The sequence below is a fragment of the Peromyscus maniculatus genome, chromosome 1 (genome assembly GCF_049852395.1).
Source record: "Peromyscus maniculatus bairdii isolate BWxNUB_F1_BW_parent chromosome 1, HU_Pman_BW_mat_3.1, whole genome shotgun sequence".
Taxonomy (NCBI): domain Eukaryota; kingdom Metazoa; phylum Chordata; class Mammalia; order Rodentia; family Cricetidae; genus Peromyscus; species Peromyscus maniculatus.
Genome location: NC_134852.1, coordinates 141,173,920 through 141,201,745, shown reverse-complemented (window position 1 = coordinate 141,201,745; position 27,826 = coordinate 141,173,920). Strand labels below are relative to the sequence as shown.

General features: G+C 51.1%; 1 protein-coding gene across 17 annotated transcripts in view; it reads right to left on the bottom strand.

Annotated features, from left to right (window-relative positions):
• Positions 1-27,826, bottom strand: part of Tacc2 (transforming acidic coiled-coil containing protein 2) — a 218,500-nt gene that overhangs the window by 23,916 nt on the left and 166,758 nt on the right. For 8 of the 17 annotated variants that reach the window (XM_076553746.1, XM_076553760.1, XM_076553742.1 and 5 more), the window contains 6 exons: positions 25,873-26,009; positions 12,364-13,675; positions 8,541-8,601; positions 6,641-6,935; positions 2,002-2,063; positions 874-989 (listed from right to left, as the gene is read on the bottom strand). In XM_076553746.1, coding sequence (XP_076409861.1) covers positions 874-989; positions 2,002-2,063; positions 6,641-6,935; positions 8,541-8,601; positions 12,364-13,675; positions 25,873-26,009 — 1,983 coding nt within the window. Of the gene's footprint in view, positions 1-873; positions 990-2,001; positions 2,064-6,640; positions 6,936-8,540; positions 8,602-10,510; positions 10,547-12,363; positions 13,676-25,872; positions 26,010-27,826 lie in introns of all 17 variants that reach the window. The other 9 variants (XM_076553762.1, XM_076553770.1, XM_076553783.1 and 6 more) reach the window with 4 other exon arrangements.

Genomic DNA, 27,826 nt, shown 5'->3' with positions numbered 1-27,826 from the left:
GGCCGGGCAGACAAGGCCGGGCAGGCGGAGGACAGGTGCCAAGCTTCGTTTCTTGTGCAAATTAAGCTTTTACCCTCCCTCCTTTATCTCAACCCAGGTGCTATTCCTGGTTCTTAAGATTCCCCTTTGTGCAATTAACTCAGAGCAAAAGTGCTTTTACTAACCAAATACTACACATTGTGATGCAGGTTGCCTAGCAACCCAGTGAAGTTCCCCCACCCTACCAGAAAACAGTGCAGCCGGAGGATTGCTGACTGTATGTGAATATATACTGGAAAGTTCAGGGACAGAGGGAACGATGAGAGAACAACAGAAGAAGGGACAGAGAGGAGCTAAGTATGAGGACAGAAAAGAAGCTGTGCAGATGGAATCGACTTAGAAGAATAAAGGGAATGGCCTAAAGAGCTCACTGTGCTTCGATTCTTTTGATAACCCTCAGATTAATTTCTTCACTGCTGATAGTGTCTATTCTGGACCCTGAGAGAAATGTCCACCGGCAGGTACCGGTGGGGAATTCATTAATTCCTCTCACTTTACACGTAGGGAAACTGAGGCATAAGAGACTTAAGCTTTCAGTGTTGTGCCACACTGTCACTATTGGACCGACAACAGAATAGAGTTGAGTGTGAACTGGCTCTGTGTGTGTGTGTGTGTGTGTGTGTCTATTACTGCCAGTCAGCTGTTTCACCTTTTTCAAAGAGCCCTTGGAAACAGAAGTGATGCATCTGTGCCCTTGTGGACAGACTGAGTTATGGGCTACCTGCAGACACACACACACACAAATGGAACGAAGTCAGAATAACAGCGGGAAGGTATACAAGGACTTGGGGGCCTCTGACCTAAGCCACAACTCTCCCATCATAGAAGTCATACCCCGAACACGGAGTTGGGGAATCCGACATCCGGACGGGAGAAGACTTGACGGGGCTCTCCTGAGCGGTGTCAAACATGAGGTACAAGGCCTGCTTCTTCGGAGTGTCATCATCCTGCTGCAGGAATCAAAGGTACACATGCATTAGCCAGGAACAGTGGCCTGAGTACGCCACTCAAGTCAAGAAAGTACTTGTCAACAAGAAACAAGCAAGCCTCAGCTTTCTCAAGCCCCCGGAAGAGAGGAGAAAGCAGGAGGTGACTAGGAGAGGGCCAGGAGGGTAGGAGAGAAGGACCCAGGGAGACCTAAGGTGGGAAGAACCCTCTGGTACTGCTACGTGCCCTGTTCAGCCCCTCAGTGCTCATGGGCCACAGTGGCAAACACCCGTGCTGAGGATGCGGAGTTCACCAGCTACGCTCTCAGTCCTCACAAGGGAATGGGGAAGTGACAGCATGCTGACCCCAGTGGTGAGCAAGGCCACTGAGGCCCTGTGGTGGGTTTGAATGAGATGTCCCCCACAGTCTTGGGCATTTGAATACTTGGTCCCAGGTTAATGGTGTTTGGAAGGTTGAGGAGGCGGGGCCTTGCTGGAGGAAGCTGTGTTACTGGAGGCGAGCTCTGCTGAGAGTTTAAAGACTGCTTCTTGCCTGTGGTTCAAGATGTGCTTCTGCTCTGCTATCATGGACTCTTAATCCTCTGGAACCCTAAGCCCGAAATGGTCATGGTGTTTTATCACAGCAACAGCAAAGTAACTGAGACAGACCCCAAAGAAAGAGACAGGGCAATGGGCTTGGCCAGAATCAACAAAGCTTCTTTCTTCTTGGCTGGGCAGGAGGGTCACGAGCAGAGGCCACAGCAGGGGCTGTAGCTCAGAACCCCTGAGAGTCCTTCTACAATCAAGGCCTACAGGAGAGTGCAAGTGGATATGGGCACTGACTATACAATGTATGGCTAAAAGGGACAAGAGTTACTGGTAAGGCGGTCAGACTAGAGTTCCAAGACCTGGAGCAATGAGTCTAGGGATGGAGAGTGGCATTTCTGTGTAAGGAGACAACTCTGAACGACCCTGTGCAGCCTTGCTGGAGACCCCACAGGAGTCCCCGCCAGGCCAGTGTATAGGAGGAACTCACGGGTAAGGAGGAGCCAAGCTTTTCCATGTATTCGATTTCATAGGAGTTTCTGTAGTCCAGCTCTGAAAACAACAAATAGGCGAGATTAAGTACCAAGGGAAGACTGAAAGACCTGGCCCAGCACGGGGTGGGCTGAGCTTTTAGGGTCCATCATTGACTACAGTCTTCAGATCCAGCCTCCATCGAGGCACAGTTCAGCAATTTCAGACAGCCTGTATGCTTCCTGCTGGGAGGAGCTTTGGCCCTTAGAAATGTGAATGAGTTCCAAGGAAATGAAGCTGTGTCCACACACAGGTCTGCAATGGGCAGACCCCAGTACATCCATTGTGTTGAGATCGGAAGGCACAGGTGTTTGGGGATCGTTTTCGTCTAACTCTCAAGGGCTGCACCATGTAAGATAACACAGCATAGTGACATCTTGGAACCGTACTGTACCGGTCCCCCCTCTGTGAATTCAGCAGCCCCAAGACAGGCAACACTCCTCTAGTGCTCCTTCCTAAGTTGTTATTCCCCTCAGTTCTACTGGTTGCTTCAGGGCTGAGGTCTGACATTTTGATAGACCATCTTGCCAAAGCCAGTTTTAGGGATCTCTCTTGAGGTCCCATGATCCCAGTTAGGGAGAGTGTGTGGGTTCAAGGCCTGCCTGGGCTATAGAGTTAGGTTCAAAGGTAGCCTGGGCAACTTAGTCAGGAGACTCTTGTCTCAAAATGGGAAAAATTAAGAGGGCTAGGGGTGTAGTACAGTGGGGGTGCTTGCCTGGAAGGTACAGTGCCCTAGGTACAATTCCTAGTATAAGAAAAGAAGAGGGGGAGGAAAGGAGGGAGTCTCATCTGCTTTAAATTCTAAACCTCACAGAGTAGGCATGCAGATAAAGTCAAGCAGCTCCCTCTCACCCCAGGACACATGTAGGTGGCAGACTAGGAACAGTTCCACCACTGGTACCGAGTAGCACATGTCTATACAACTTCAGGGGAGGCGGAGTCACTTAAGGATAGGGCTATTTCACACTGAAGAGGCCAATGGCTATTTTTAAAGAATCCTCTCGTATCCAAGGGCCACTTTGGAGAATGACCTCATACCAGGGCATCACACAGCCAAGAGGTCTTGACTGTCTTCCTGAATCTAATTGCTAGAGTTTTGCTAAGGGAAGTGCCCTGGCAGGAGATGAAGGGTCTTCATTTCTAAGATCAGCAAGGTCAGCTTACTGGACTTCTCTGTCCCTGCTGATTCAACAATGAAATGAAACTCAAAGTGCCACACTGTCGTGGATAACGTGACAAGGTATAACAAAAAGGCCTACAATTAGTTACACAATGGGAAGAATGATGACCAGACATTATTGCTCATTCTACATTTCTCTTTGAACACAAGTGATGTTTTATTAAGAGGAGATGGACAAAGGGCCCTGGAGAAGGATGAAGAGACTATATTCACCTTTTCCTGTCCCCTTCTCAGTCTCTGTCATAAGACAGCCATGGTGCCTACCCAGATGGACAACTTGCCCTCTGCTGGATGTGGGAAGAGGGGGCAGATACCGTTGTGTATAGGGAGGTGGGGCCACCAAGTGGTTATGAAGATTTGTGGGTCTCAAAGCAACTGCTCAGGGCTGCAGAGATGGCTCAGTGGTTAAGAATGCGCACTGCTCAGGGCTGCAGAGATGGCTCAGTGGTTAAGAATGCGCACTGCTCAGGGCTGCAGAGATGGCTCAGTGGTTAAGAATGCGCACTGCTCAGGGCTGCAGAGATGGCTCAGTGGTTAAGAATGCGCACTGCTCTCCCAGAGGATGGGATTCAGTTCCCAGCATCCACACTGGACAGCTCACAACCACCTGTAACTCCAGCTCTTTGGATCCAATGTCCTCTGGACTCCAAGGGCACCCGTAAACACATGATGCACATAAACTCACGTAAGCACACACTCGCACATGAATAAAAATAAATCAAAAATAAAATAAAACAAAAACAGTTGCTATCAGGGTCTCCTGGGCAGGCGAGGTCCCAGAGACAGGCTGCCTAACATTCTCTAGTGCAGAAGAGAAGGGCATTCATTAAACAGATGAGCATGCTCATAACTCAAGCAGAGTGTGTCATCACTGGAAGGTTATGGAGGCCACACAGTTCAGGTGGCATACACCGCAAACAGGGCACTCCAGCTCCATGGGTAACTGCTAACCTATGGCCCTCTGGGGTTTTTAAAACAGCAAAGACAACCTGAAGCTCTTCAGTGCTACTTGCACACCCAGGTAGGAAGGAACGGTACTAGCTCACGCCCTCATCCTACAAATGAGGGCAGGGAGCCCGGTCTATTCTCACCACAGCAGCACAGAACTATGAAACCAGGCAGATCTGCCCTGCACAAGTCACCCCAGGCCTTCTCAGTGCACGGCCTGTTTCCTCAGTCTTCAAGTGGGGGGCTACAGGATCTACCACAGAGCTCAGAGGAAATGAAGCCCTGTGTGCAAAATGATAGTCCCTGCTTTCCCCGTCTCTTCTATGGAATTACCATCGCTGTGCATGTGTGCTGAAATAGTAATTACGATGTCTAACCCAACGTTTCCCTTTCCTGTGGTTGGTGACTTCCCTAAGACCAAGTCTCAGACTGCAGCTGCAGCCCTGGACTGATTCATTCCAGGGTCACATCAGCACCCCCAGATGTCTGATGTGCTGAATGTGTCCTTACTGAAAGAACAGGAGGGAAGACCTGATGAGAAGCTTCTCCATCCAGGGTGGTTACAGAGGTACTTAGAGCAGGGCCAATGCCTCCTACAGCCATGGTGTCTTCACGTCGACATTCTCTACCACACAATGGCTAAAACTGATCCGTCGCTTGCCAAATCTTTACTGCTATTTTCTAAGGACACAGTATGCCTATCTTCTGAATCAATCTCTCTCTCTCTCTCTCTCTCTCTCTCTCTCTCTCTCTCTCTCTCTCTCTCTCTCTCTCTCTCTCTGAATGTGGGTGTGTGCACACCACAGTGCATGCATGGATGTCAAAGGACAGCCTTGGTTGTCATCCCTTGCCCTCTACTGACTGGGCTTTCTTGTTTTGTTTCTTCAGATGAACATGGCAGGCTCTCTGGCCACTGAGCCTCTGGAGAGTCTCCTGTCCCTGCCCCAGCTCCCTGCAGGAGTGCTATGATTACAGACACTTGTAAGGGCATCAGGCTGTCACAGAGGTTCTTGGGATTCGAGCTCAGGTCCTCACACTTGCACATTTACTCCCGAGGCATCTCCTGAAGCCCTCCCTATTTGTCGAATTTTTGCAGAAACAATTGCCAAAAAGTTTAGTGATCTGTTTTAGCACACGATCAACACACTCTCAGATCAAATGTGTTTAATTCTCGGTACCGAGCTCAAGCTGGTTGCTAAATGCTTCTTTCTGGTGTTTAGAGTTGCTGTTGTTGTTACTGTTGTTTTTATCTAGCTCAAGAGTAGGGGGGGGCAGTGGGGGAACTGGAGACGGTATCAAAGTGGGACGTGAGATGCGTGTGTCCAAATGTCCTCGCTGCTCCTGTGACATTAGGCTGCTCTCCCTTCCCAGGTCCCTCTACTTCACGCAGGGGATGGTTATTGCAAAGACCAAACTGACTGAGCTGACACCACTGTTTACCTGGCCTTGCATTTCCTTATCTCACACCCATCTTCAGCTCCTACGATGCTCAGAGTAGGGTGGGGACGGAAAGGCATCAGAGTCGTGGCCTTCAGTAAACAAACTCCCCAGTAACGAACAAGAACTGCACACACATCTTCCTCATGGTGTTAAGAGCCCCCAGACTAAGCATTACAGGCAAGCAGGGGAAGGAGGGAATATCCAGGCAAAGGCTGAGACAGGCAAAGGTCGGGGAGGAGAGTGAACTTCTGGGTTCTGTCTCTGCCTTCCAGCCTGCTGGGAGGACAGGTGTGCGCCACTACACCTAGAATCTACGCAGTGGGGAGATACCCAGGGCTTCATGCAGGCACTCTACCAACCGAGTACACCCCAGCCCTAAGATACATGAGAGGAAGCAGAGACTGAAAACACAGCACAAGGAAGACACGCAGATAAGACAAGTGCTTGGGATCTTCCCAAATCCCCCAAGTTCTCACTCGCAAACCTGGGGAAACCATCTGCCTCCAGGCTTCATTAAAATCTGTGGCCATGGGGCTGGAGAGATGGCTCAGCGGTTAAGAGCACTGGCTACTCTTCCAGAGGTCCTGAGTTCAATTCCTAGCAACCACATGGTGGCTCATGACCATCTATAATGAGACCTGATGCCCTCTTCTGGCCTGCAGGCATACGTGCAGGCAGAACACTGTGTGCATAATAATAAATAAACAAATCTTAAAAAAAAAATCTGTGGCCATACTGTATGACCAATCTGTGAGGGATATGAACAAGGATGGCACCAAAAGACCCATGGGTGAGTTGACTTACAAAGTTCAGTGTGACTGATGTTCCTTTGGTGCTGTGCCTTTCGAAACTACAGAAGGTATCCTAAGCCATACAGCCAAGGACAAGCAAGTGGGGATTCAGATCTGGGTTAGAGGGGCCAGTGTGGTTCTCAGCAGGCATCATGTGGCCAGGGGACAGTTGCTCTCAAGCCTTAGCTTTGCATTCAGCGGGAGGTGTGCAGATAGATTGTCACACGGGTAATGGTTACCTGGCTGGCAAGTATCTTTCCTGGCTCTTTGCCCCCTAGCGACAGTATTCTCCAAGGCAAGGTGTGGGTCTGGCTGGCCACCGAGTTGCTTACCCTCTGAGGGCGAATTGAATTTGGTCTCATTTACAAAGTTAGACAGGTCCGAGGGCTGTGGGAAGTCCTGTTTGTCGGCATCCAAGTCCACTGTCATACATGTCCACTTCTGGCTGGTGACGGCCAGCTTCTCCTCATCTGTGGCATGGACCACTGCAGAGATGGCTGGGGGTGCTTCCGGCGTGGCAGCTGGAGTGGAGTCCTGTGAGGAGAGGAGACAGCCTCTTCTTTCACCCAGTCTCAGAATCCGCGCCCCTCAAACCAAGGAAACCCCTCCATCTGCTCCCCTGGGGCTCTGATCCACAGTGCTCCTGGAGGAAACTTTCCTCTAGTGATCTCTTTTACTGATGGTTGATTTCAGGGAGCGACCATGGGTTTATCAAAATTAATTAGTTAATTTAAAAAAAAAAAACCAACAACCCTGAACATAGTAACTCCTGCCCGTAATCCTAGCATCTGAGAGGCTGAGGCAGGGGAACTGCTGGGAGTGTGAGGTTAGACTGGGCTATGGACCCTTTCTCCAAGGACTGGGGATGTGGCTCCATGGCCTGGTGCTCGCCTTGCATGTGCACAGTCCTAGGTTCAATACCCAGCACTGAAAACAACAACAAAAAGCCTCAGTATGGTGGTTCACCCCTGAGATCCCAACACTCAAGGGACTGAGGCTAGCCTGGGCTATGCAGTAAGTACCAGGCCAACATGAGCTAGTGTGAGACCCTGTCTCAAAACAAAACAATAACTAAGTCTCTGTCTTGGTTATCTGGGTGATTCCAGCTTCTTTTACAGTCATATCATCAGCACTGTCTAAGAGTCCTCACACAAGTCCTGATGAAGAGAAGGGGTTTTAGTGAGAGCCCAGGGGAGAGCTACAGCTGGACCTCAAGTCTCCTATCCCTGGAGCTAAGGTCCTGGTATGTTCTTTCCCTGCCCAACAGTCAGCAATTGAAGCTGGGTTTGATCTGAAGATCACCTTGTCTTATAACCCAGAATGGTAGCAAGCCTGCCTGAGGATTACCTTCCTTGGTCTATGAGGAGGGTGGAAGACATGAGATTGTTAGAAACACCACCAAGAGGGAAAGAGACTCATAATGAACTCAAGGCCCTGCTTCTTTTTCCTAAAGATTTATTTTATGTGTATAAGTGTTTTTGCCTGTGTGTATGTATGTGCATCATGTGTGTGCAGTACCCACAGAAGCCAGAAGAGGGTGTTAGAACCCTTGTACTGACAATTGTCAACCACCATGTGGGTGCTGGGAACTGAACTTTGATCCTCAGCGAGAGAGCAGTGAGTACTTTTAATCACTAAACTTTCTCTCTAGCCCCAAGCTTCTTGAGGGTAAGTGTCCCTCCTCTTCCCACTCTAACTCTGATGGCATAATTTGTTATTCCTGATAGTCAAGTTTCCTGCACATTTTCTCACTCTGTGTCCATTGATTTCAAAAGACCCTCTCAACTTGATGCAAGTTCTCAGCAGATTAAATGGCCAGAAGAGACTAGAAGAATTCCCACTATAAAATCTTGCCCTTATTCTCAACTAATTCCTCATAGCACACACCTTGATCTCCACCAAACTGAGGGGGAGGTCAAAACACTCCACACCATAAAGAGAAAAAAGGAAAACTCTGCTATGCCTGTTTTTTGGTGTGCATGTATGCATGTGTGCACAGTGTATGTGCACGTGTGCAGGAGTGTGTATATGCATGTGTGTGTTACACAAGTGCATGAATGGTGTGTGTGTGTGTGTGTGTGTGTGTTAACTCCCCGATTAGCAATGTAATATGCTCAAGGGATCAAGGAAGTGCTGTACCTGAGAAGGTGGATCAGACAGAGGAGACCTCTTTGGTGACTTCTTCACCCTAAATGTGTCACTGTAAATAAAATGGGAAAGGTAAACAACACAGGGTCACAGGTCATTCCCAAGCACCCGGCAACCGCCCAGCCTCCCACCTACCCAACAGCTCATTCTGACTTTGTAACTGATGTTATTTTTGCCCCCAAGGGGAAGATCCATCAAGCTGGAAACCTTTACCGAGAAGCCATTTTGGAGAGCCGACCCAGAAAGATGCAGCTAAATTTAACAAACCGTTCTTACTGTTATACAGCAAACCTGCGGCGAGGAGACTGATTTCTGAGCCAGCTAAGGTTGGGGGAGGGGCCGCAGGCTCATGACACTAATTAACAGGATCCAGTTTTCACATGGGCAAGGAGACGCAGCTCTTAATGAATAGCCAGAGGAGCCTGCGCAGACACAGAAAAGTTCTGGATCCTGTGGGGACCCGGGGGGCCCTTTGCACTCCCAGGAACACAGAGCGCAATGGGTTCTTCTGCTCTGAGAGACTCTGGGTGGGATTCTGACTAAAGGCAGAGCCCAGGAAGATGGTGTCTTAGGCCTCTCCGTGGCTGTGCACAGTTAATGGACACGATTCCATACTCTTTTCTCCCTTTCTTTTTCCTTCATACAAGGTAACGGAGGTGGGGCAGACTGACCCCAGGAGAAAGGGAATGGTTTTGGCATAAGCAGTACTATTCAGTCCATGAGCCACCATGCTCTGGGGGTCATTTCTATAATCAAAAATGAACACCCTCAACCTACAGCTGGCCCTTTTCTCCTGGTTCCAGCATTCCCCAGTATGGTTTTAGGACCAGGCAAGGCTAGAGCTCAGGTACGGAGGAGGCAGGGTCCCTCAATTAAAGTCTCATCACTCTCCTCCGTTTCCCATGTTAACTAAGTAAGTAGAGAAATCCGATACCCAAGTTCCTTCCTTGTGTACTCTCAAATAAAACACTCCAACAATGGCATTTGAATATAAGAAAATGCTGTAAATGGTTATTTACAGCATTTATGGTATTTGCCATAAAACAGTCCAGTCCCAACATAAGGTATATATTTATTCATGCGTATAAATATATAACTTTCATAGGTGCTAGATGACTTGAAAATACTAAAAGGCGGCTGCTGGGGTAGGACAGAATTGGGAGACTCCATGCTATCCTGGAGGCTGCCAGAAGCCTGGGTCCAGGTCAGCTTCCCCTGTAAGGGAAGGTTGAAAGGAACATAGATTGAGAGCCCTGAGCTCTGCCCTGGCTAGGGTATGCTGTTCTAGAGGCACACAGGTGGCCAGTTGCATTGGTGCCTGGTGGGGCTACCCATAGATGAGACATGTTAATATCCAGCCTAGACATAAGTAGCCAAGAACATGACCCAAGGCATGCTGGCAATGGTTCTCAGCCATGGGTTCCATGCTGAGAGGATCCCACATCCCCTCAGATTTCTGCAAGCATGAATTTGGAAGAGCCCAAATGGTAATGCCTCATAATGTAACAAGAAACAGCCACGGCAGTCTCTGCCCCAGGCTTCCTGCAGTGCTTCATACGAAAGCATCCTGCTACTGAAAGCAATCACCCGCCAGCCCAACTTACAACAAAAGGATGGAATGAGGAGTTAAAAACCCATAGATGGATTTCAGATGAAGATACGCACCCCACCCCCACAAAGAAAAAAAACAAAAACACCAAGCAGGGGAGGGTTCCACTGCGGACAGGCAGGCAGCTGCTGGCTAATCAATCATGTTTGCACAGCCCAGCAGCTCATGCTAATCGGGGTGAAACAGAAAAGTAACCTTGACGGCAGGGGAGCCCCGACCCATCATCATTCCCAAGCTCTACACAGGAACGCAGCGGCCACCACAGAGACGAAAGGAGAGGGGTAGCAAGCGGAAGCAAGGCGGAAGCCCCACACGAGAGGGGCAAGAGGCAGATTGCATGAAATTTACTTACAACAGAGAACACACAGACATCACATCTTCAACCATCCTAAGACAAGAAGACAAAGAAGAGAGACAGACAGAAGGAACTGACACAAAGATAAATCTGCAGACACCGGGCACTTAGTGGCTTAGGATGTGGCAGCCATCCATAGCGGATTCTGCTCCAGGGTACACAGTCCAGCCTTCTGGGGAGGGGCTATGGGCACACAGCTTCCTCTCTGGGTTCTGACCACCTGGAGGGTTGGTACCTAAGAGCTCTGCCTCCGCACAATAGTCTCCCAAACCAGCAGACCTGCGTGGACTAAGGGTGACGCCAGGACACAGGGGCAGCTTCCCCAACCTTCTTAGCCCTGATGAGCAAAGGGGAAAGAAAACGACTGGGGGAAATACTATTTGGGGTCAGAAGAAGGGGGCGGCTGCCAAATGACTCTCTTTCTAAAGGTGAGAAGTTATGGCTTTGAAGTGTAAGCATTTCTGGGTATTATTCCACTTTTCTGTTTGTTTGTTTTTTGAGACAGGATTTCTCTGTTGTAGACCAGGCTGGCCTCAAACTTAGAGATCTGCCTGCCTCTGCCTCCCAAGTGCTGGGATTAAAGTTATTATTCCACTTTCAAATTCTATGTGGATTTGGGTAAGTGGGAGTTGGGGGAAGGGAACCCATGATCAGAATATGCTGTATGAAAAAGAATCTATATGAAAGTTAAAATTATTTTTAAAAAAGATAAGGTTCTAATATGGATCTTATAGAATCTCTAAGAAGGGCCTGGTTGGGGAACAGAACTAAAAAAAAGTCCGTGTTTGGAGCCGGAATGGCCTTCAGCTACTGTAAGATGGTGACAGAGCAACCCACAAAGCAGAACCTGAGTTATTCTCAGATTCCTGATGCAGATGGGTCACCCTGTGTTATTCCAGCCAGACCCAGAGAGGCCAACACTGGGGCTTGTTCCACGGCCCTGGGATGGGAGGCTGAGTGTTCTCCACCTGATTAAATTACAGTGATGCTTCCCAAGAGAGCCAGGACGTCTGTAGCAACCAGGCACATGGTCGTCAGGTTACAGGTCCTGAGGAATGGACCTCTAGCCGACAAGGTTGGGCTTCTCAGGATGAGTGCCAAGGGCACCAACACCAAGCAGCCAGGGGGAACCATGGCACGTGTGGGTGGACAAAAGCCACTCTTCTTAGGGACTGGAGGGTTCGCTTCCCCCGTCCAGGTCTCACCAATCTCCTCAGGTCTTTCGGGGACTTTCAAGTCTTATTTGAAAAAGATGACTGGAGAGTGGGTAGGCAAGAAAGAGCCTGTCTCTTGCACGCTCGTCAGAGGGCATGCAGCAGCTCTCTCCATCTGGGGCCTCCTGTAGCCTGCTACCCTTTGTGGCCCCTGAGTTAAAGTCATATTAGCAGGTAGGAACAAATGCTGTACACGTAACAGTATTTTGCAGGGTGTGTGTCTCAGCTAATCCAAAGGCAATGCATATGCTAACCAGGGAAGAGTTCAGCCACCAACAGGAAGGCCGCCAGGTCTGCTCCTTTTCTACAGGACTTCCCATCGTCCCCTGGAGTTGAGAGGTCATCAATGGCTAAACATAAAACGTCAAGCCACCGATTAGTTAAAAGATCAAGGACTGTGGGTTCGGGGATGGGGGGATGATGGCACGGAGGCTGCAGAAAGAAAGGAAACGTGTGTCCTGCCTGCTTGGAGAAACAGCCACAAAAAAAACAGTGTCATGACAGCCACGGGTTGGGGGTGGGGGGTGGGGTGGGCAGGACGAGGGCAGCCGGGGACTCCCCAGGCACAGGCAGGACCAGAACCCACAGCAACGCACACCCGCTCTCAATCCTCACCACCTCCCTCCTTGAACTTACGTCTTCAGGGGGGTCTTCTTCTTCTTAGCGGGCTTATTCAGCCCGTCCCCGTCCACTTCGACGGTGCTGGCTGGGATCTCAAAAGAGGCTGGGGATTTGGAAGGTGAGCTGGGGGTCTTAGAGGATGTCTTAAAGGGGCCAAGGGACTCTTCACAGGCATCGGGGTCAAAGTTGTACGACTGTTGGGGCAGTTTGGGAGACTCTTGCATTTTTGAGGTGGAGGAAAAAGGGTTAAAATTGGGGTCGTCCCACTTGTCTATATCAAAGGTGTAGGTACCTTTAGCAATGGGGATGTCATTGGGTTCGGTAGGGGACCTTGGAGGTGAGGCAGGGGCGTTGTCGAGTTTCTCGGGTGTCTTTTTCATCTTTGGCCTCCTTAGGGGCATTTTGGCAACTGGCTTCTTGCCTATCTTTTTGGTGGGAGGGGCGTTTTCCTGCTGGCTGTCCCAGTTTCCCTTGTCCTCAGAATAGTCAAACTCCAGCCTCACGGAGAGCCCTTTGGCAGGCAAGTCCTCCTGCCCCCCACTCTCCGATAGGGTCACCTCCACTGCCTCAGGGGCTGTGGTAAGAGGCACTGATTTCCTCCCCACAGGGGGTGAGTTCTGCACTGGGCCACCTCCAGAAACCAGAGGGCTGACGTCTTCGGCACTCTCCAAAGTCAAAGGGCAGGAGGCTGTGGGCACGGCGGCGGCGGGGGCGGGCTCCAGGGGCGGCGTCTCCTCTGACAAGGTGCCCCCAGTGCCCTCGGGTGTGACCGACTCCGTCTTTGTCTCGGGGGCAAGGTGCTCCTCGGTGGGGACTGGACTCTCTTCGTCCGGCTCCTGCTGGGTCTCCTTCACTGGAGGGGTCTCTGTGGGTTTCTTGGCGGCCTGTTTCTTTTTCAAGGAAGGCGGCCGTGATTTTTTAGTTCGCTTAAGGGTGCTGGAAGCACTGTTAGATCCTGTGCCACACGCATCTGCGGCCAGGGTCCCCGCTTCGGGGCTGCCGGGGCAGGAAGCACCGTCAAAGTCGCTGGCTTGCAGGCTGAGCGAGCGGGACAGCGTGGACTTGGAAGGGGGCACGGACTCGGTGGATTTCCTCCGCGCGCTCACCTTACACTCCTGGCCCTTCGAGTCGGCAGAGCACGGCTCCAGGCTCTGGAAGTTATCCACCAGCTCGATGCTGTCAAAGTCCAGGTTGTACGCCCCACTGCTGGCTATGGGCTTATCTTCGTCGAACACCGCCGAGGAGGAGTGTGAGGGGCGGAACGGGCTCCCTTCCACGGAGTCGCTGCGAGGGCCATCGGGAACCACGACCGGCTCAGCACTGCATCCTGAGGGAAAGGAGACAGAGCTGTCACCTGAAGACATGGGGCACTTAAGAACGCTTCTCGTTCTGTGCCACAGCAGAGGTGGATAAACCCCAAAGACGGGGGCACCCCCCCCGGGGGCACCCCCCCCCCCGTCCGTATGGGCAACAAATCCTGGTTTCATAGCCTCACTGGCTCCAGACCCTGGGCCGGTTTCCCTCAGTGCCCTCATCTGTAATAACGGAGAGCCAGGTAGCTGATCAAGGGAAAGCCCCATGGTTCATTCATTCCAAAGCAGTTTATTAAGTGCTTGACCTTGACCAGGGGTCATGTTGAGAATCTGAGCAACAATCAGGAAAGAGATAAAGGCTTGCTGTAGACCATTGTCCTCTTGGCCTGTGGGCCACTGCCATCGTCACCAAGGCATCACCACTACCAAAGCATCCCCTGACTACTTACTTGCAAGGGACTCTCAAAATCAGGCCTGATGCCAAGTCCCTCATGAAGGAGGAGTTGGGGAGGGTCATTAGACCCTCCCCTGAGAGTCCCATCACGCCTTCCTACACATACCCAAGCTGGGCATGGTCTCTTTGTAGAGCGTGGAGTGCCAACCGAAGGGAGGACTCTATCCTTGTAGCTATGGAGAAACTGTCGTCCACGCCGAAGCGACTTTCTGTGGTGTGGCTGTTTTGGGGTTACCCACACTCTGTAAGTAAGGCCAAGCTGGGTTCTAGGGGATTGGTACTTCAGTCTGTCATTCGTGTCCTATCAGGTTTGTTTGTCACCTCAGCCGGAAGTTCACAAAACAAACAGAAAGCACCTTAGACAGTGCAAAGGCCCTGGGGTAGGAGTACCCCTGGGGTGTTCTAAAAATAATGAGGAGGCTGATGTGGATGACGTCAGACAGGAGCAAGGCAGGAAACAAAGAAGGCAAGCAAAACACAGTCAACCTTTGGTATACAAATTAAATACGGTCACAGTCAACCCTGCCCCTGACTGCTCCGACCCTGGGAAGAATGTGCAAGGCTCTGAGTGAGAAGGCCATACAACTGAGCAGGACTGAGCTTGCCCTCCGCCACCTGCCCCTCCGAACATGACCTGGACCCTCTCCCGCCAACCTGCTTGCCTGCCTTACTCTGGCATTGCCTCTTGTCCATTCTCGGCTCTCTCCTCCCAGCTTCTGAGCTCCTCCAACTCTGCCAGGCAATAAGGCTGCTCCTTATCTTCCAACATGCTCAGGGACTCCAAAGGATGCCCAGTGGTCTCACTGCCCCACTGCTCCCGGGAAACCCACCAGCCCTTGCGCGGATTTCTGGGTTCCCAGCTGTTCTGCTAGAAAAAGGAAAACCGTGTACCATGGTCTACGGCAGGCAGACCATGAAACAGAACAGGCTGCACAGGACTGACGGACTGTCAGACTGCACAGGACTGATGGACTGTGCACACAGACAGACATTATGATGCATTAGCCCCTTTCTCCAGGTTCACTTCCAGCTAAAGTCCAGGAAGCTATTACACTTGAGTTTCAGATAAATGGACAGTTTCTAAGAGGATGTGGCACATGAGATTCAAACTCATGTGACACATGGTCTGGGTGTCCTCCATTTTTACTTTCTAAATGGCTGTCTTGTCCTTTGTCCCAATACCCCAGGTGTGGGAGAGGCTCACATTCAAACAAGCCAGTCTGTTTCTGTAGAAGGCACCCCACTTCCTCCCACTCTGAGCTGTGGATGCTCTCTGCCATAGTGGGGGTGGGGTCCTCTCACGGTGCTTCCTAACTTTGCTCACAGGCAAACCCCGCAGCTGGAGGCTGGCTGAGAAAGTGGGAGATAACAGCCCAAGGAAATGCAAGCCTCTCAGGTTCAGAAAGAGGCTTACTTTCCTCCATTTCCAATCTGGAAAACTGTCCCTCAGAAAGCTTAATAAACATCCCTTGGATTATGAGCACCTGGGGGAGCCTCCCTGTCGTCCTTCTAGAAGCCAGTGCTGGCTCCAGGCCTTCCCATCTCTCCCCTAACCCTAACTCCATCTAGGCACACATGTCCTAAGCATTTGCAGCCTCTGGTCCCAGCTCATTGCACCAAATTATTTCCTACCACCACCACACACACTTGCTTCCTTCTTATCTCAGGACCGGTGTCCATCTTTCTTCCCTCTGAGGTCACTTCCCTTCTCTTCTGAGGTCCTCCGGCCTTCAAGCACAGCCCCTTCTGGTCAGCAGCAACCTCAACTTCCTGCCCTGTGGCTGCCCCGGAATACTTGGTTCAGAAGGCAGAGGACCAGAGATGCTGAGGGGACCCAGGTGCTGTCACATGGGCTTGGCAGCAGGGAGGGGGCCTCGGCCATCCCTTCACTTCTGTAGACAGACCCTCCAGTGCCAAGCTTCCTTTTCAGTCTGCTCCATCGCCGCGGCTGCCTTCAAATGTCAGTAGTTTTCCTCGCATCGTGCGGCAGTCAGCAGAGAGTCAGCTTAACATCTGCTTTGTTTCCTGCCTACTTAGCCTGGCTTTCCTATTCAGAAGTACTGTTCCCTAATTGAGTCACAGGCAAAGACACCCAGTTTTGCTGCAGTTTCTTATCTTCAGCCCAAAGGATGCCTGGGGGCAGTCCCTCATCGTGGGGGGCCAGCCTGTTTGGTGTAACGATGCTTTGCTTCATCCTTAGCTTTGACCTACTAGACGCCGGTGGCACCTTCTATCCTAGTTGTGACAATATGTCTCCAGACATTGTCTCCTGTCCCCAGGAGGGCAGCGCTGTCCCTGGTTGGGAGTTGCTACTTTACAGAATGGTTCTCAGAGCAGAACGGCTCTCCCTGTGGTCCATCACAAGGTTGGGATAACTTCCCTACATCATTGCCACGGGCAAGCCCTGACTTGCAAGGTGAGCATGTCCAGTTGGGTTCCCACTAGACTGCTACATAGCCACATAGATCTGCATGAAGACTTCCTTCACCCTAAATCTGGGGTGCCCCCAATGTCGGTCACTATGGGACACACCTTGAATACAGAGGTGAGGAAAGATGGGACCCAAACCAATCCATCTATGTCAACATGCTGCTGCACTCACTGGTGTAAGCCCGGGAAAGATGCCTTTAGAAGTCCACACTGCATCCCTGGTTCTAGCTTCTAGTTCAGTCCTGGGGAGGTCAGCATCTGCAGCTTATGTGAAGAGTCCCCAGAGGCTTCTCAGCTATGATAATCAGCTCAGTTGCCCCCACTCCACTAAAAGACTGGGTGGCTTTAACAACACAGAAGAAATGTGTTTCTCGTTGTCCTGAGTCCTAAAGCCGGAAGTCCACAATGAAGGTGTCACCAAGTCTGGCCTCTCCTGGGGCCTTTCTCCTTGGCTTTGAGGTGGTCACATCTGGCTGTGTCTTTACATGGCCTTTCCTCTGAGCGGCTGTATCCTTGATGTCCCCCCCTCCCTCCACCCCAGAGACAAGGTTTCTCTGTGTAGCTTTGGAACCTGTCCTGGAACTCACTCTATAGACCAGGCTGGTCTCGAACTCACAAAAATCCACCTGCCTCTGCCTCCTGAAGGCTGGGATTAAAGGCTTGCGCCATCATCTCTGGCCTGATGTCTCCTCTTGTTACAGGGCCCCACCCTAAGACCCCACAAACCTTAATTAGCACCTGAAAGGCCCTATCTCTACCATACCACACCAGGAGTGAGGACTTCAACATGCGGATTTAACAGGTACACAATCCAGCCTACAACACCCGTGCTGGGCAACAAAGCAGGTACACAATCCAGTCTACAACACCTGTGCTGGGTGACAAAGCAGGAACACAATCCAGTCTACAATACCCGGTCTATAACATCCATGCTGGGCAAGACAGCAGGAACACAATCCAGTCTACAACATCTGGTCTATAACACCCATGCTGGGCAAGACAGCAGGAACACAGTCCAGTCTACAACATCTGGTCTATAACATCCATGCTGGGCAAGACAGCAGGAACACAATCCAGTCTACAACATCTGGTCTATAACACCCATGCTGGGCAAGACAGCAGGGACACAGTCCAGTCTATAACATCAGTGCTACACAACATAACCTAAGCTAAACAGAAGCATTCAGAAATGAGGGGTTTAGAGGAAAAACAGTGCCCTGACGACTGACATCACCCACCCGAAGTCTCCCTACCTTCACCGGAGGCCACACTACTTAGCCTTGCTGGAGCATTTCCCAAGTGACACTTGAGATGGCCAGAGCTCTCCCTCCTGCACTGTGAACTCTCTCGGGGACAGGGATGCAATGGCCAGAGTGAACCCTTGGCATCCTGATATGCTCAGATTCTCAACTGACTAATAAATCAAGCCCCCAGGAAGCATGGCTGACCATCTGAGCACGCTAATACGAAAAAAGTCTCCTTTTTAAGCAGGCTACTGGAGATCAACAGAGCATTACTTGGTCCTCTTGTGGCTTTTTGCCAGGAGTTGTAGGTAATCCAGAGCAAGCATATGATAAATTCAAGATTTCCCAAACTTGTCTAGCCCAAAACACATCCGAGACACTGATTAAAACCTAGACACCCCATTTTCCCACCCACTATTCAGTCCATCCCTTCCTAAGGAGTAGACCAGCAGAGCCAAAGCTTTGAATTTCTATTTTAACAGGTGCCACAAGCGAGTGTCCTGGTCAGGGAAGCCTGGGGCTAGTTCCCTTTATTAAATGTTAAAAAAACTTAAAAAAAAAATTATGTGTATGGATGTTTTGCCTGCACATACGCCTGTACACCACATGTATACCTGATACCTGAGGAGGTCAGAATGGGGCGCTAGACTCCCTGAGATCGAAGTTACAGACAGTTGTGAGCTGGGGAGCATGTGGGTGCTGGGAACAGAATTCAGGTCCTCTGGAAGAGCAGCCAGTGCTCTTAACCACTGAGCCATCTCTCCAGCCCCACTTTAATCTTAAAGCTTCCCTCCCATCCTGTAAGACACACAATGGCCTGAGGATTGAGGGTGACCACAGACAGGACAGGGTCAGTCGAGAGGCTGAGCTTTGACTCCCTGTGAGGATGCCCAGATAGGGCCAGGTCTACAGTGTCCACTGCCCTCTTAATGTGGTCCAAAACACAAGGCTCAAGAAACTACACCCAGTATGGGCCAGCCAGAGTGGCAGAGGCCCCTGGAGAGGCCCCTTCTCTCTGGAAGACCTGGCTGAGTCCTAAAAACTCTCACCTCTGGAGGAGGGCTCTCTGAGCTGCTCCTGGGTGTCCATCTTGTGTTGACAGGTCTCCTCCCAGACCTCCCTCAAGTCCCAGAGGCTTACCAGAGATCGAGACGTTGGGACTGTGGTAGCTTGAATGTGACTGGCCCCCATAATCTCATAGGGAGTGCCACTATTAGGAGCTATGGCTTTGTTGGAGTGGGTATGGAGGAAGTGTGTCACTGTGGGGGCAGCAGGCTTTGAGGTTTCCTATGCTCAGGATACCGCCCAGTGTCTCAGTGGGCTTCCTGTTGCCTGCAAGACATAGGACTCTTAGGTACCATATGCCTGCATGCTGACATGCTCCCCACCATGATGATAATGGACTGAAACTCTGAAGCTGTAAGCGAACCGCTCTAATTAAATGTTTTTTTTTTTTTTTCTTTATAAGGGCTGCCATGGTCATGGTGTCTCTTCACGGCGATAGAAACCCTGACTAAGACAGGAACTAACGACAATTACACTGGGGAGAGTCTATGAAAATCGGACTTTTCTCATTATGGTCCAGTCTTTGAGAAGCTAAGGGACATGGCAGTCAGGATGGGGAGAGATCAACGGGGGCTTTGTGCAGGTGGCGTCACCTACCGGCATCCGGGGCACCTCTGTGGTGACAGTCCGCGGGGGGTGGTCACTGAGCTGGAACCTGGGTCCCAGCTCGACCGCATGCACAGCAAATGTCCCGTTTCTGTCCTGTTTGGTCTCTTCCCCCAGAAAGCTGCCCACCCAGGATGCCATAGTCTACTCTGGTAGTCCCTAGGCTGAACCAGTGGCTCATCATGCCTTCCAGATCCTCTTGTCATTTTAAAAATGGTCATCCCTTCTAACCTTCTCCTTCAAATGCTACCAGGAGTAACAAATGAAATTGCACAAAAGTGCTTCCTTTGGAGACGAGAGAGAGATAGCAGGGTAGTTAAACTCGAGTTTGGTTCCTAGCACCCGAATGGTGCCTCACAATCATCCATAGCTCCAGTTCTAGGGGATCTGACCCCTCTTCTGACATCCTCGGACACTAGGCAAGCATATGGTACACATACACACATACAAGCAAAACACTCATAAAAACAAAACAAAAGTCTGAAAATATACATACTTTCAAAGTGTCCCCTTGGTAAGCTAGAGACAGCAGCAAGGTGACAGGCCACCAGTGCAGCCTGGTACAGAGAAGGCGGTGCCAGGGTTCAGGACTGAGTAAGAAGTGATCGAAAGACTGCTGCACATCAGATCAGCGTCCTTTACCAAAGCTCCTCAGCCGTGCTCACTGTCGTAGATCCCAGGACACCTCCCAAGACACCAATATTGTCCCCCTGCTACGATGATGACTGTGCAGGACGGTTTGTGTCAACGTGACAGAAACCTAGACATACCAGGGTCGAGGGAATCTTAACTGAGAAAATGCCTCCGGAAGATTGGTGAGCCCGTGGGACGTTTTCCTGATTGACGATTGACGTGGGAGGGCCCAGGTCCCTGTGGGCGGTGCCACCTTGGTCGGGTGGTCCTGGGTGCTGTATGAAAGCAGGCTGAGCAAGCTATGAGAAGCAAACCAGTGAGCAGCACCCCTCCACAGCCTCTGCTTCAGTTCCCGCCCCCAGGTTCCTGCTCTGACTTCCATTCATGATCACAGCAACAGAAACCCTACCTAAGATAATGATTAAATGTTGTACCAGGACAACAGCTGCCCCGTCCTTGCTGGGGACCCTGGGCTGAGCTGCCCACCTAGGAGACCAGGGCATCCCTGGTTCCCTAGAGCTCATGGAGCTGCCAGGGGTTAGAGTATGATTATGGATAAGAGGCTGCATCCAGACTCTCCAGTAGGGTCACAGAGAGAAGTAAATGGGTGTCTAGAGGACCAGGGCCTGGCCAGCTTCTTGGTATCTCCACCCAAGTTTCTCAGGGCAGTGTGAACACGGCCACAGTGGGCCACTGAGGTCACGACTCCCTGATTTCCTCACCTATCTATGCAGCCACAACCTCCTACCATCCTCCTAGCCTGAGGTGAATGGGGCTTTGGATTGACTGCAGTGGGCTCCCTGCCCCTTGCTCAATGACTACCCTCTACCTGCATAGTGCCTATCGCAGGGCAAGAGACCAACGTCAGAGTCCCCAACAGCTTCACTGGTTCCAGAAACCTGGGCACATATTAACATTCACATCAGAAAGGGCAGGAAAGCCAGCTGGCCCAAGGGTTGTGGCACCCGGGCCCAGCTCTGAAAAGCCCTGCTCCTCACCTTGTGTCCTCAGACTAAACATCTACGACCCCTGAAATTCCCATGCAGAAGCCTCATTCTCAAGGCAAGAGCTCTGGGAGGTGATTAGGTCACGGGAAAGAGCGTTCATGGGGTTAATATTTGAGGGAGCTTGTCTGTCCCATCTGCCACATGAGGACATGTGAGTCACGGTGGGTGCTGCTGGCAAACCTGACCTCCTCCAGACACCAAACCTGAACCCCAGCCTCAGAACCAGAGCAACCAACTTCTGTTGTCCACAAGCTACGCTGCCTACAGGCAGGCTGGCCAAGGCTGAGGCTGTGCATTCTGGGCAAGTTATTTCATAAATCTGTTGCTGTTGTAAGCCAGGGGTTCTTGTGAGGATGGCATGGAAGGCCACATGAAGGTCCAGCCTAGGGCACAGTTGGTGCCAGGAAATAACAGCCACAGCCCCTCAGACCCTGCCCATGCCAATGACACCTGCTCCCTGTTCTACAGCCCCAGAGGGACATTTCAATACCAGGGGGCTTGGGTCACACCTGGGTTTTTCAGAGGAGGTGAAAGCAAATGCCAGTACGTACAGAAACAAGCCTCCTGCGGTAGACCCAGTGACGAAAGAAGCCTTGCTGACAGCTAATGCCGAGAGAAGTAGTTCAAGGCCAGAGACCGGCGGGCCATCTCTTTCCAGCAAGAGGAAATGTGTAGGCTCACTGAGCAGCTCCAATCACCATCCAGGCCCTCACAGAGCCCTTCTCCCGGCTAGGAGGGCGCCAGGAACAATGAGCAGACAGGCTTTCTCACCGTGAGAAGAATGTCCCAGAAAGGATGGGCAAGGAGTTCACCTCAGCTCTCCCACTATGTCCCTGACGGACCACCTACTTCCTGCCCACTTGACCATCCTGTGGGGCTCAGCTCAGGCTACAGCTCTGGGAACCAGCCGACAGAGCTACTCGGCTCGTGGCTGAGTGCTGCCAGGCACAGCAACGGACCCAGCACCTACGAGGCCAGAAGTACCAGGCAGCCCCTGCACAGACATGCTGCACGGGAGAGCGGGAGAACTCATCCCAGAGTCCCTCACGCGCTGTAGGATGCAGGGAAGGTCTATGACCTCAAAGTTAGGGGGTGTTATCCAAATAAGGGATAACTCCCTCTCCAAGAGGGACATGAAGCAGACAAAGGACCCACTAGGAGCCCAACACAGGGAAGGTCCCTAAGCCAAAGCTATTATTTAATCAGGTGAAAGTTAAGCGCGTCTCTCCGTGACGATATTGTCGAGTGTCCTACAGAGGCCAGAGGGGAGAGATTCCAGAATGTGCAGGCTGCTGCCTTCCTTTATATGCAGGAAAACTGGGCTCCTCAGACGGGGACAGATGCAAGGCGGGCACTCAGCATCCGGTGCTTCTGTGCCATGGCGCACAAACACGCTCCTAGGACCCAGCACAGGGTAAGTGACTGCTCTGTCAAACAGGCCTCCAGGAGGAAGAACCACGTTTGTATTCCCCGTCAAAGGTCCCGCCTATTATTTCCTGTGGCTCCTGAGGCTCCTCTAGTGACATTCCAGGCATTCTGCAGAGGAAAACTGTAAACAATGGGTTTTCCTCTCCTGCCCTCTCTTTCCCACGGTTTTCGGAACAAGCCCTCCTCTCCCCAGCGCGAGCGACCCACGCAAGCAGCACAGTGCCTTCTCACGCCTTTGCGGCCCCCGGCGGGTCTGCAGGATGGATGGGAAGATGGCGTGGGGGTGCAGCTTCCAACCTGTGCAACAAATCAGGTGATCTTGTGTACAGCCCAAACCAAGGAGGTGGGTGCTTTATGCAGACAGTCCCCAGTTCAGGTCTCCTGATGGTCTTCTCTACACTGACAGGCTCACTGCAGTTTTCAAAGGAGAAGTGTTAAAAGTCCCCATTCAAAGACTCCAAGAGGTGTGGTCAAAGGTTCCAGGGGACTGTGACTCAGGGGCAATTAGCATCGCCAACCCCCTCCACACAGGTTATCTCTTAAGCCTCTATAATGTTCATCCTTTTATGAGCTGGCCATTTAAGTAAGAGGCAGGACTGTGTGTGTTTGTTATTAAGAATGGAGATGATCCTCTGCTGTTGAAAAAGAAGTTGGGGAGTGGCTGGCGCTGTCCTCCCTGTCCTGAGGCAGCTGCTGTTCCTCAACAGTTTGCACACCAAGGTGATGAAGACTGAGAAGCCCGGCAAATGGAAGCTCTTCATTTACATCTGACTGCCAGAGAGCTCCTGCACTACTTTGTGCTGGGCTGCCATCTCGCTCTAAAGCTTACCTTTTTAGACGAGACTCAACTGGTTCACAATGTGGGCCACACTTCAGACTAAATGATGAGGTTCCCAAGCATCACGGCCAGATGTATGGATCTCCCAAAACCAGCGGTGCACTGGGATATACATCTAGTGTGCACGACCCAGGCTCCTATTCACAGTACATTAAGACCTCAGAGCTGTCCAAAGTCATTCTCCAGTAGAGAAGAGCCCCAAGTCAGTCCTGATGGAGCCCACCTGAACATACGGGCCTACTTAACGCCTCATCCCACTTTCTGACTCCTCGCTTCAAGCATGGGGTGGTAACGAAATGGTTCTGAGTTTGGCTGTTCTGAAGACAACCTTGTATTCATGGGAGAATAAACAGAGTAACTGGCTTAAAGCCTAAAGGGGATGTGCAGGATAGGATATGTTTCAAAGGGTGAAAACAGCGAGTGTCTCCCCTTACCCCAAACATGGCATTACTGACTTATAGTATTCTCCATGTTATGGGGAAAACCATACACGAGGGACCCAGTGGTCCTCAGTTCCTGCCTGGGTCATCTTTGGATCTAACTGACCAGGAAGGAAGCAAGAGCAAAGGACAAAAGTCACACAACCTAAAAAATGAAGGTGATCATCAGAAGTAAATGCACAGCGCCTGTTGGGTGTCTCCACAGGACAGATGCTATGTCGCCTGTCTACGTTTTGTCTCAGCTGGAGCAGCCATTCTGGATGTGAGACATGTTGGAGGAAGTCGTGTATAACCAAGGAGGGAAACCATACCATGCTTCCAGATCCCGGTGCTCAGCGTCCTCCAGAGTAACTGCCTGTTGCCGCCACTGCCCTATGAACCAGTGCACAGTCGCCAGATACAGACCATTGAACACCCGATTCCAAGCCGAGAGAAAGGAGGCGGTGTCCTGTTTTTGTGTGGTGTTAACTGCTCAACTGTCTCAAGTTTAATATGGGGCTAGACAGATGGCTCAGTGGAGGTAAACAGCTCCCAGGAGCTGTCAGAGGACTGGGCAGGAGATCCTGGAAGATGTACCGAGGGCCACAAAGGTGACCTTCCCCTGTGCGCGCCTTAATGATGCGCTTGAGCTATAGGTCTACAAAGTGTTGGGTATTCAGCCACTTTCCATCCAACTAGAGATGAGTTTGTAAAAGCGATATGGAAAGTGCCTTTTCATTTTGTGTTATCACACAAAACAGAGGAAGGGGCACTGAAGTCTCAGAACTGCGGACAGTTCTCTGGCTCCTCCACCTTAACTCAAGACAGTTACCCACCATGCCCCTCTCTGGCCAGCGTCTAGAAAGACTCAGTGGAGGGCATGAGAGGGGAAACATCATCCCTGTCAGCCCTCAGCAAAGGACTCAGTCCCATGAAAGCTGCCCTGCTCTGTTCCCCGGCCCAAGACATCCAGCTGTTTAAAACGAACTAAACCTTGGGACTGCATATCCTTTCTAAATCAGCGGCCTGCTTCTTTGGCAGGAAGAAAAAAATTCCATCCATTTTTTTTTTTTTTAACCACATCAACATCAAGACCGAAACATTATTTTCAGTTACAAGGCACTTGCTTCCTGAGTGAAGGTGAGCCCAGACCGAGGCCCGTGTTCCCCCGCTACCAGCTCCATCCTTGCTGGGGATGCCTTCAGCCAGGCTGTGAGTGCCCAGCTCTTGGTCCCGCTGCAGACAGAGTATGCCATCAGGAAGAAAGGGTCAGGCCAGGAGAAGCTGTGGACCTTGAAAGTGACTGCCCACAGCACCTAGTGCCTGGTCCAGAGGGAGCTAGCTCTGTAGACTTGTCACGGGGGAGGGCTGAAGCCTAAAGACGGCCAGAGCGGAGTCCTTCAAGTGCTACCCAGGTCTAAGGATGGAGCCATTTGGTTCCTGTGGGGCCATTTCTATGAGGCTATGTCTCTTGTCAGGCTTTAGACTAAACTTCCCATCAGAGGTGGTTCCATGTCCTCTGGTATAATGGGGACGCACACCGAACAGTATCCATGTGGGCGGGTGCCCCGAGATCGGTTCTGGCCCCCAGTGATCTCCATATCTAAACTGGAAGGTGCTATTTAACTCCTCCTGGGAGAGAAAAGCTGTGGGCAAGTGTAGGCAATCAGGAACCCCGGAAGTGCCAAAGGGTCATCCTGCACTGACTGACTCTTCTTACCCATGTGCTGACGTCCCTTCCCCCAGCCTGGGAGAGCTGGCCTTAGAATACAAGCGTAGAGTGAAGTGAGCTGTCTCGTGTCAATATTCATACGGGAGACGGGGTCAAACAGTAGACCAGAAGATTCTGCTGGAAACTTCCAGCACCCATTTATTTCAACCCTCAAAGCTCCCCCAAGCCTGCAAGAGCTCAAGCAACAGAAACACTTCCGGGACACACACAGCACAACCCACTCTGTTCACCCTTAGACATCATAAAAACCAGTGAGGCATAAAACACAGTCAAGAGAAAGGGGCCACTGTGGGCTGTGGACTGTCCAAGAGCCAACTCTGTCCCCTAGAGCCGGGGGCTCCTGATATTTGGTTACCTGGTTCTTCTGGGGCTGGTGGAGCGCTGACTTCAGGCTCTGGGGTGACTTCAGGGGGTGGTGGGGGTGGGGCCGGTGGAGCTTTGACGGGGGTCGTTGACTCAGGGGTCTCAAAGGCTTCCTCAGAGTCGGAACTCCTGGCAGAGAGAGAGAAATAAGAAACACAGGTAAGCCAGTGCCAAGTAGAGATTCTGCTGAGAAGGCATGGCCTTTTAACTCTACTACACATAGAGTTGGGTCAAATACTCAATTCAACTGCTGAGACAGGTGTGAAGGTCACCTCGAAGCATGATTCCCAGGAACTCTGACACTGGCATTAAGATCAAATGATAAACTCTGAACATGGCTCTACTTGAAAGACACGTGTTCACCCTAGTGACAAGTTCACACACAGTAGGCCTTTGGATGCATTTTGGTTACCCTGCCTGGCACTGAGTCAGTCTAAGGGATAGAGAGACCATTTTTACTGTTCACCACGATGACTCCAGCCCACCTCTAGGATCCTCATCTCATAAGCTCAGTCTGCATTCACTCTCTCTCCACCCAGCCTGCCATCATCCTTTCCACTCCCTGCTTCTAGATGTTTACTGGTCTCTTCTGAGGGGCTGGAATCACCATGCAGATAGGCTGGCCCTGTTTTTCATAGTACCCAGGGCCTAAGACGGAAGGCGATGCACGACAACCTATAGAGTGAACGAGAGCCGCAAAGTCGGCCAGCGGAGGATATGCAGGCCAAGCCACAAAGAACAGCCAGCCACTCTTCAGTGGTGTGGTGACAGCCCTCGGTGGTCCCTAGGAAAGTCTACCTGCAAGGACGCCTCTTCCTGCAGAGACCTGGGCCAAAAGCCCACCAAGGAAAGTTTCTCTCGGTAACAAGAAGTCAGTGGCCAAGCCTTCTTCTCCCTTCCTGCTTCTCTAAGCTACTTGATCTCAGCCAAAGGAATGGGGAACTGAGTTCTAAGTTCTCCTGCTGCCTACAAGACACAGGGCAGCAGTCCATTGCCCCGAGATGATCACAGGACCAAGGCCACCCTTACCTGTGAGGACAGACTCTGTGGAGAGCAGCAGCATGCTGGCATCTCAGAACAGTTCCAGTGCACCCAAATGCCAACCGATCCCTGGCAAGGATGGAGGAGGCTAACTACCAGGATGGTGGCTATACAGGACTGCAGATCAAGACTGCTGAAGAGATAATCCGGTCATGTCGCAGCAGGAGACAGAACACGGCATGTCCGGATTCAGTGCACTAGGTCATGTGGGTATCACTGAACATGAGCTTCCTCCAACACTGTGAGAGGCTCACAGCCATTCAAGCTCCTCAGGGTCACAGGACCAGTGACCTTGGAAGATGGTAACCTCTTCTAAAGACCACCAGCCGGCCAGCAGAGTATCAGCAAGCAACAAACCCCTCTGCTGTCCACTAGGACCCAGGAAATGAGCCATTCGGCGAGTTCCCTTTAGAACATCTACATCAAGGCTGGGGATGCAGCTCACTTGGTAGTTATTGCTTAACATGCACAAAAACACGGGTTTAACCCTTAACATGACATAAACCAGGCATAGTGGTTTGAGCCTGTATAATGTTAGCACTAGAGGTTGAGACAGGAGGATCAGAAGTTCAAGGTCATCCCCAACTGTGTATCATATTTGGGACTCAAAGAAATCAGTAAAAAACATCAGAGCTGCTTTTGATGAGACCTAACGAGCTAAAGCCAACTTTGTACTAGATTTCACTAGTAAATACTCAATTCTCACAAACACAACAGGGAGCACGCTGATTTCTTTTCCACCCACATATTAATGTTAAGGGACTCAGCTTTAGTCTCTGGGGAAAATTTAAGTTCCATCCGCACTTGGGCAGCAACCGATCTTGGTAGAGAAGTTTTAAGAGTGAAAACCCAGGGAGGTTATACAAACGAACGGTAAAGAGGAATGAAAGTTCTGATCACCTTGC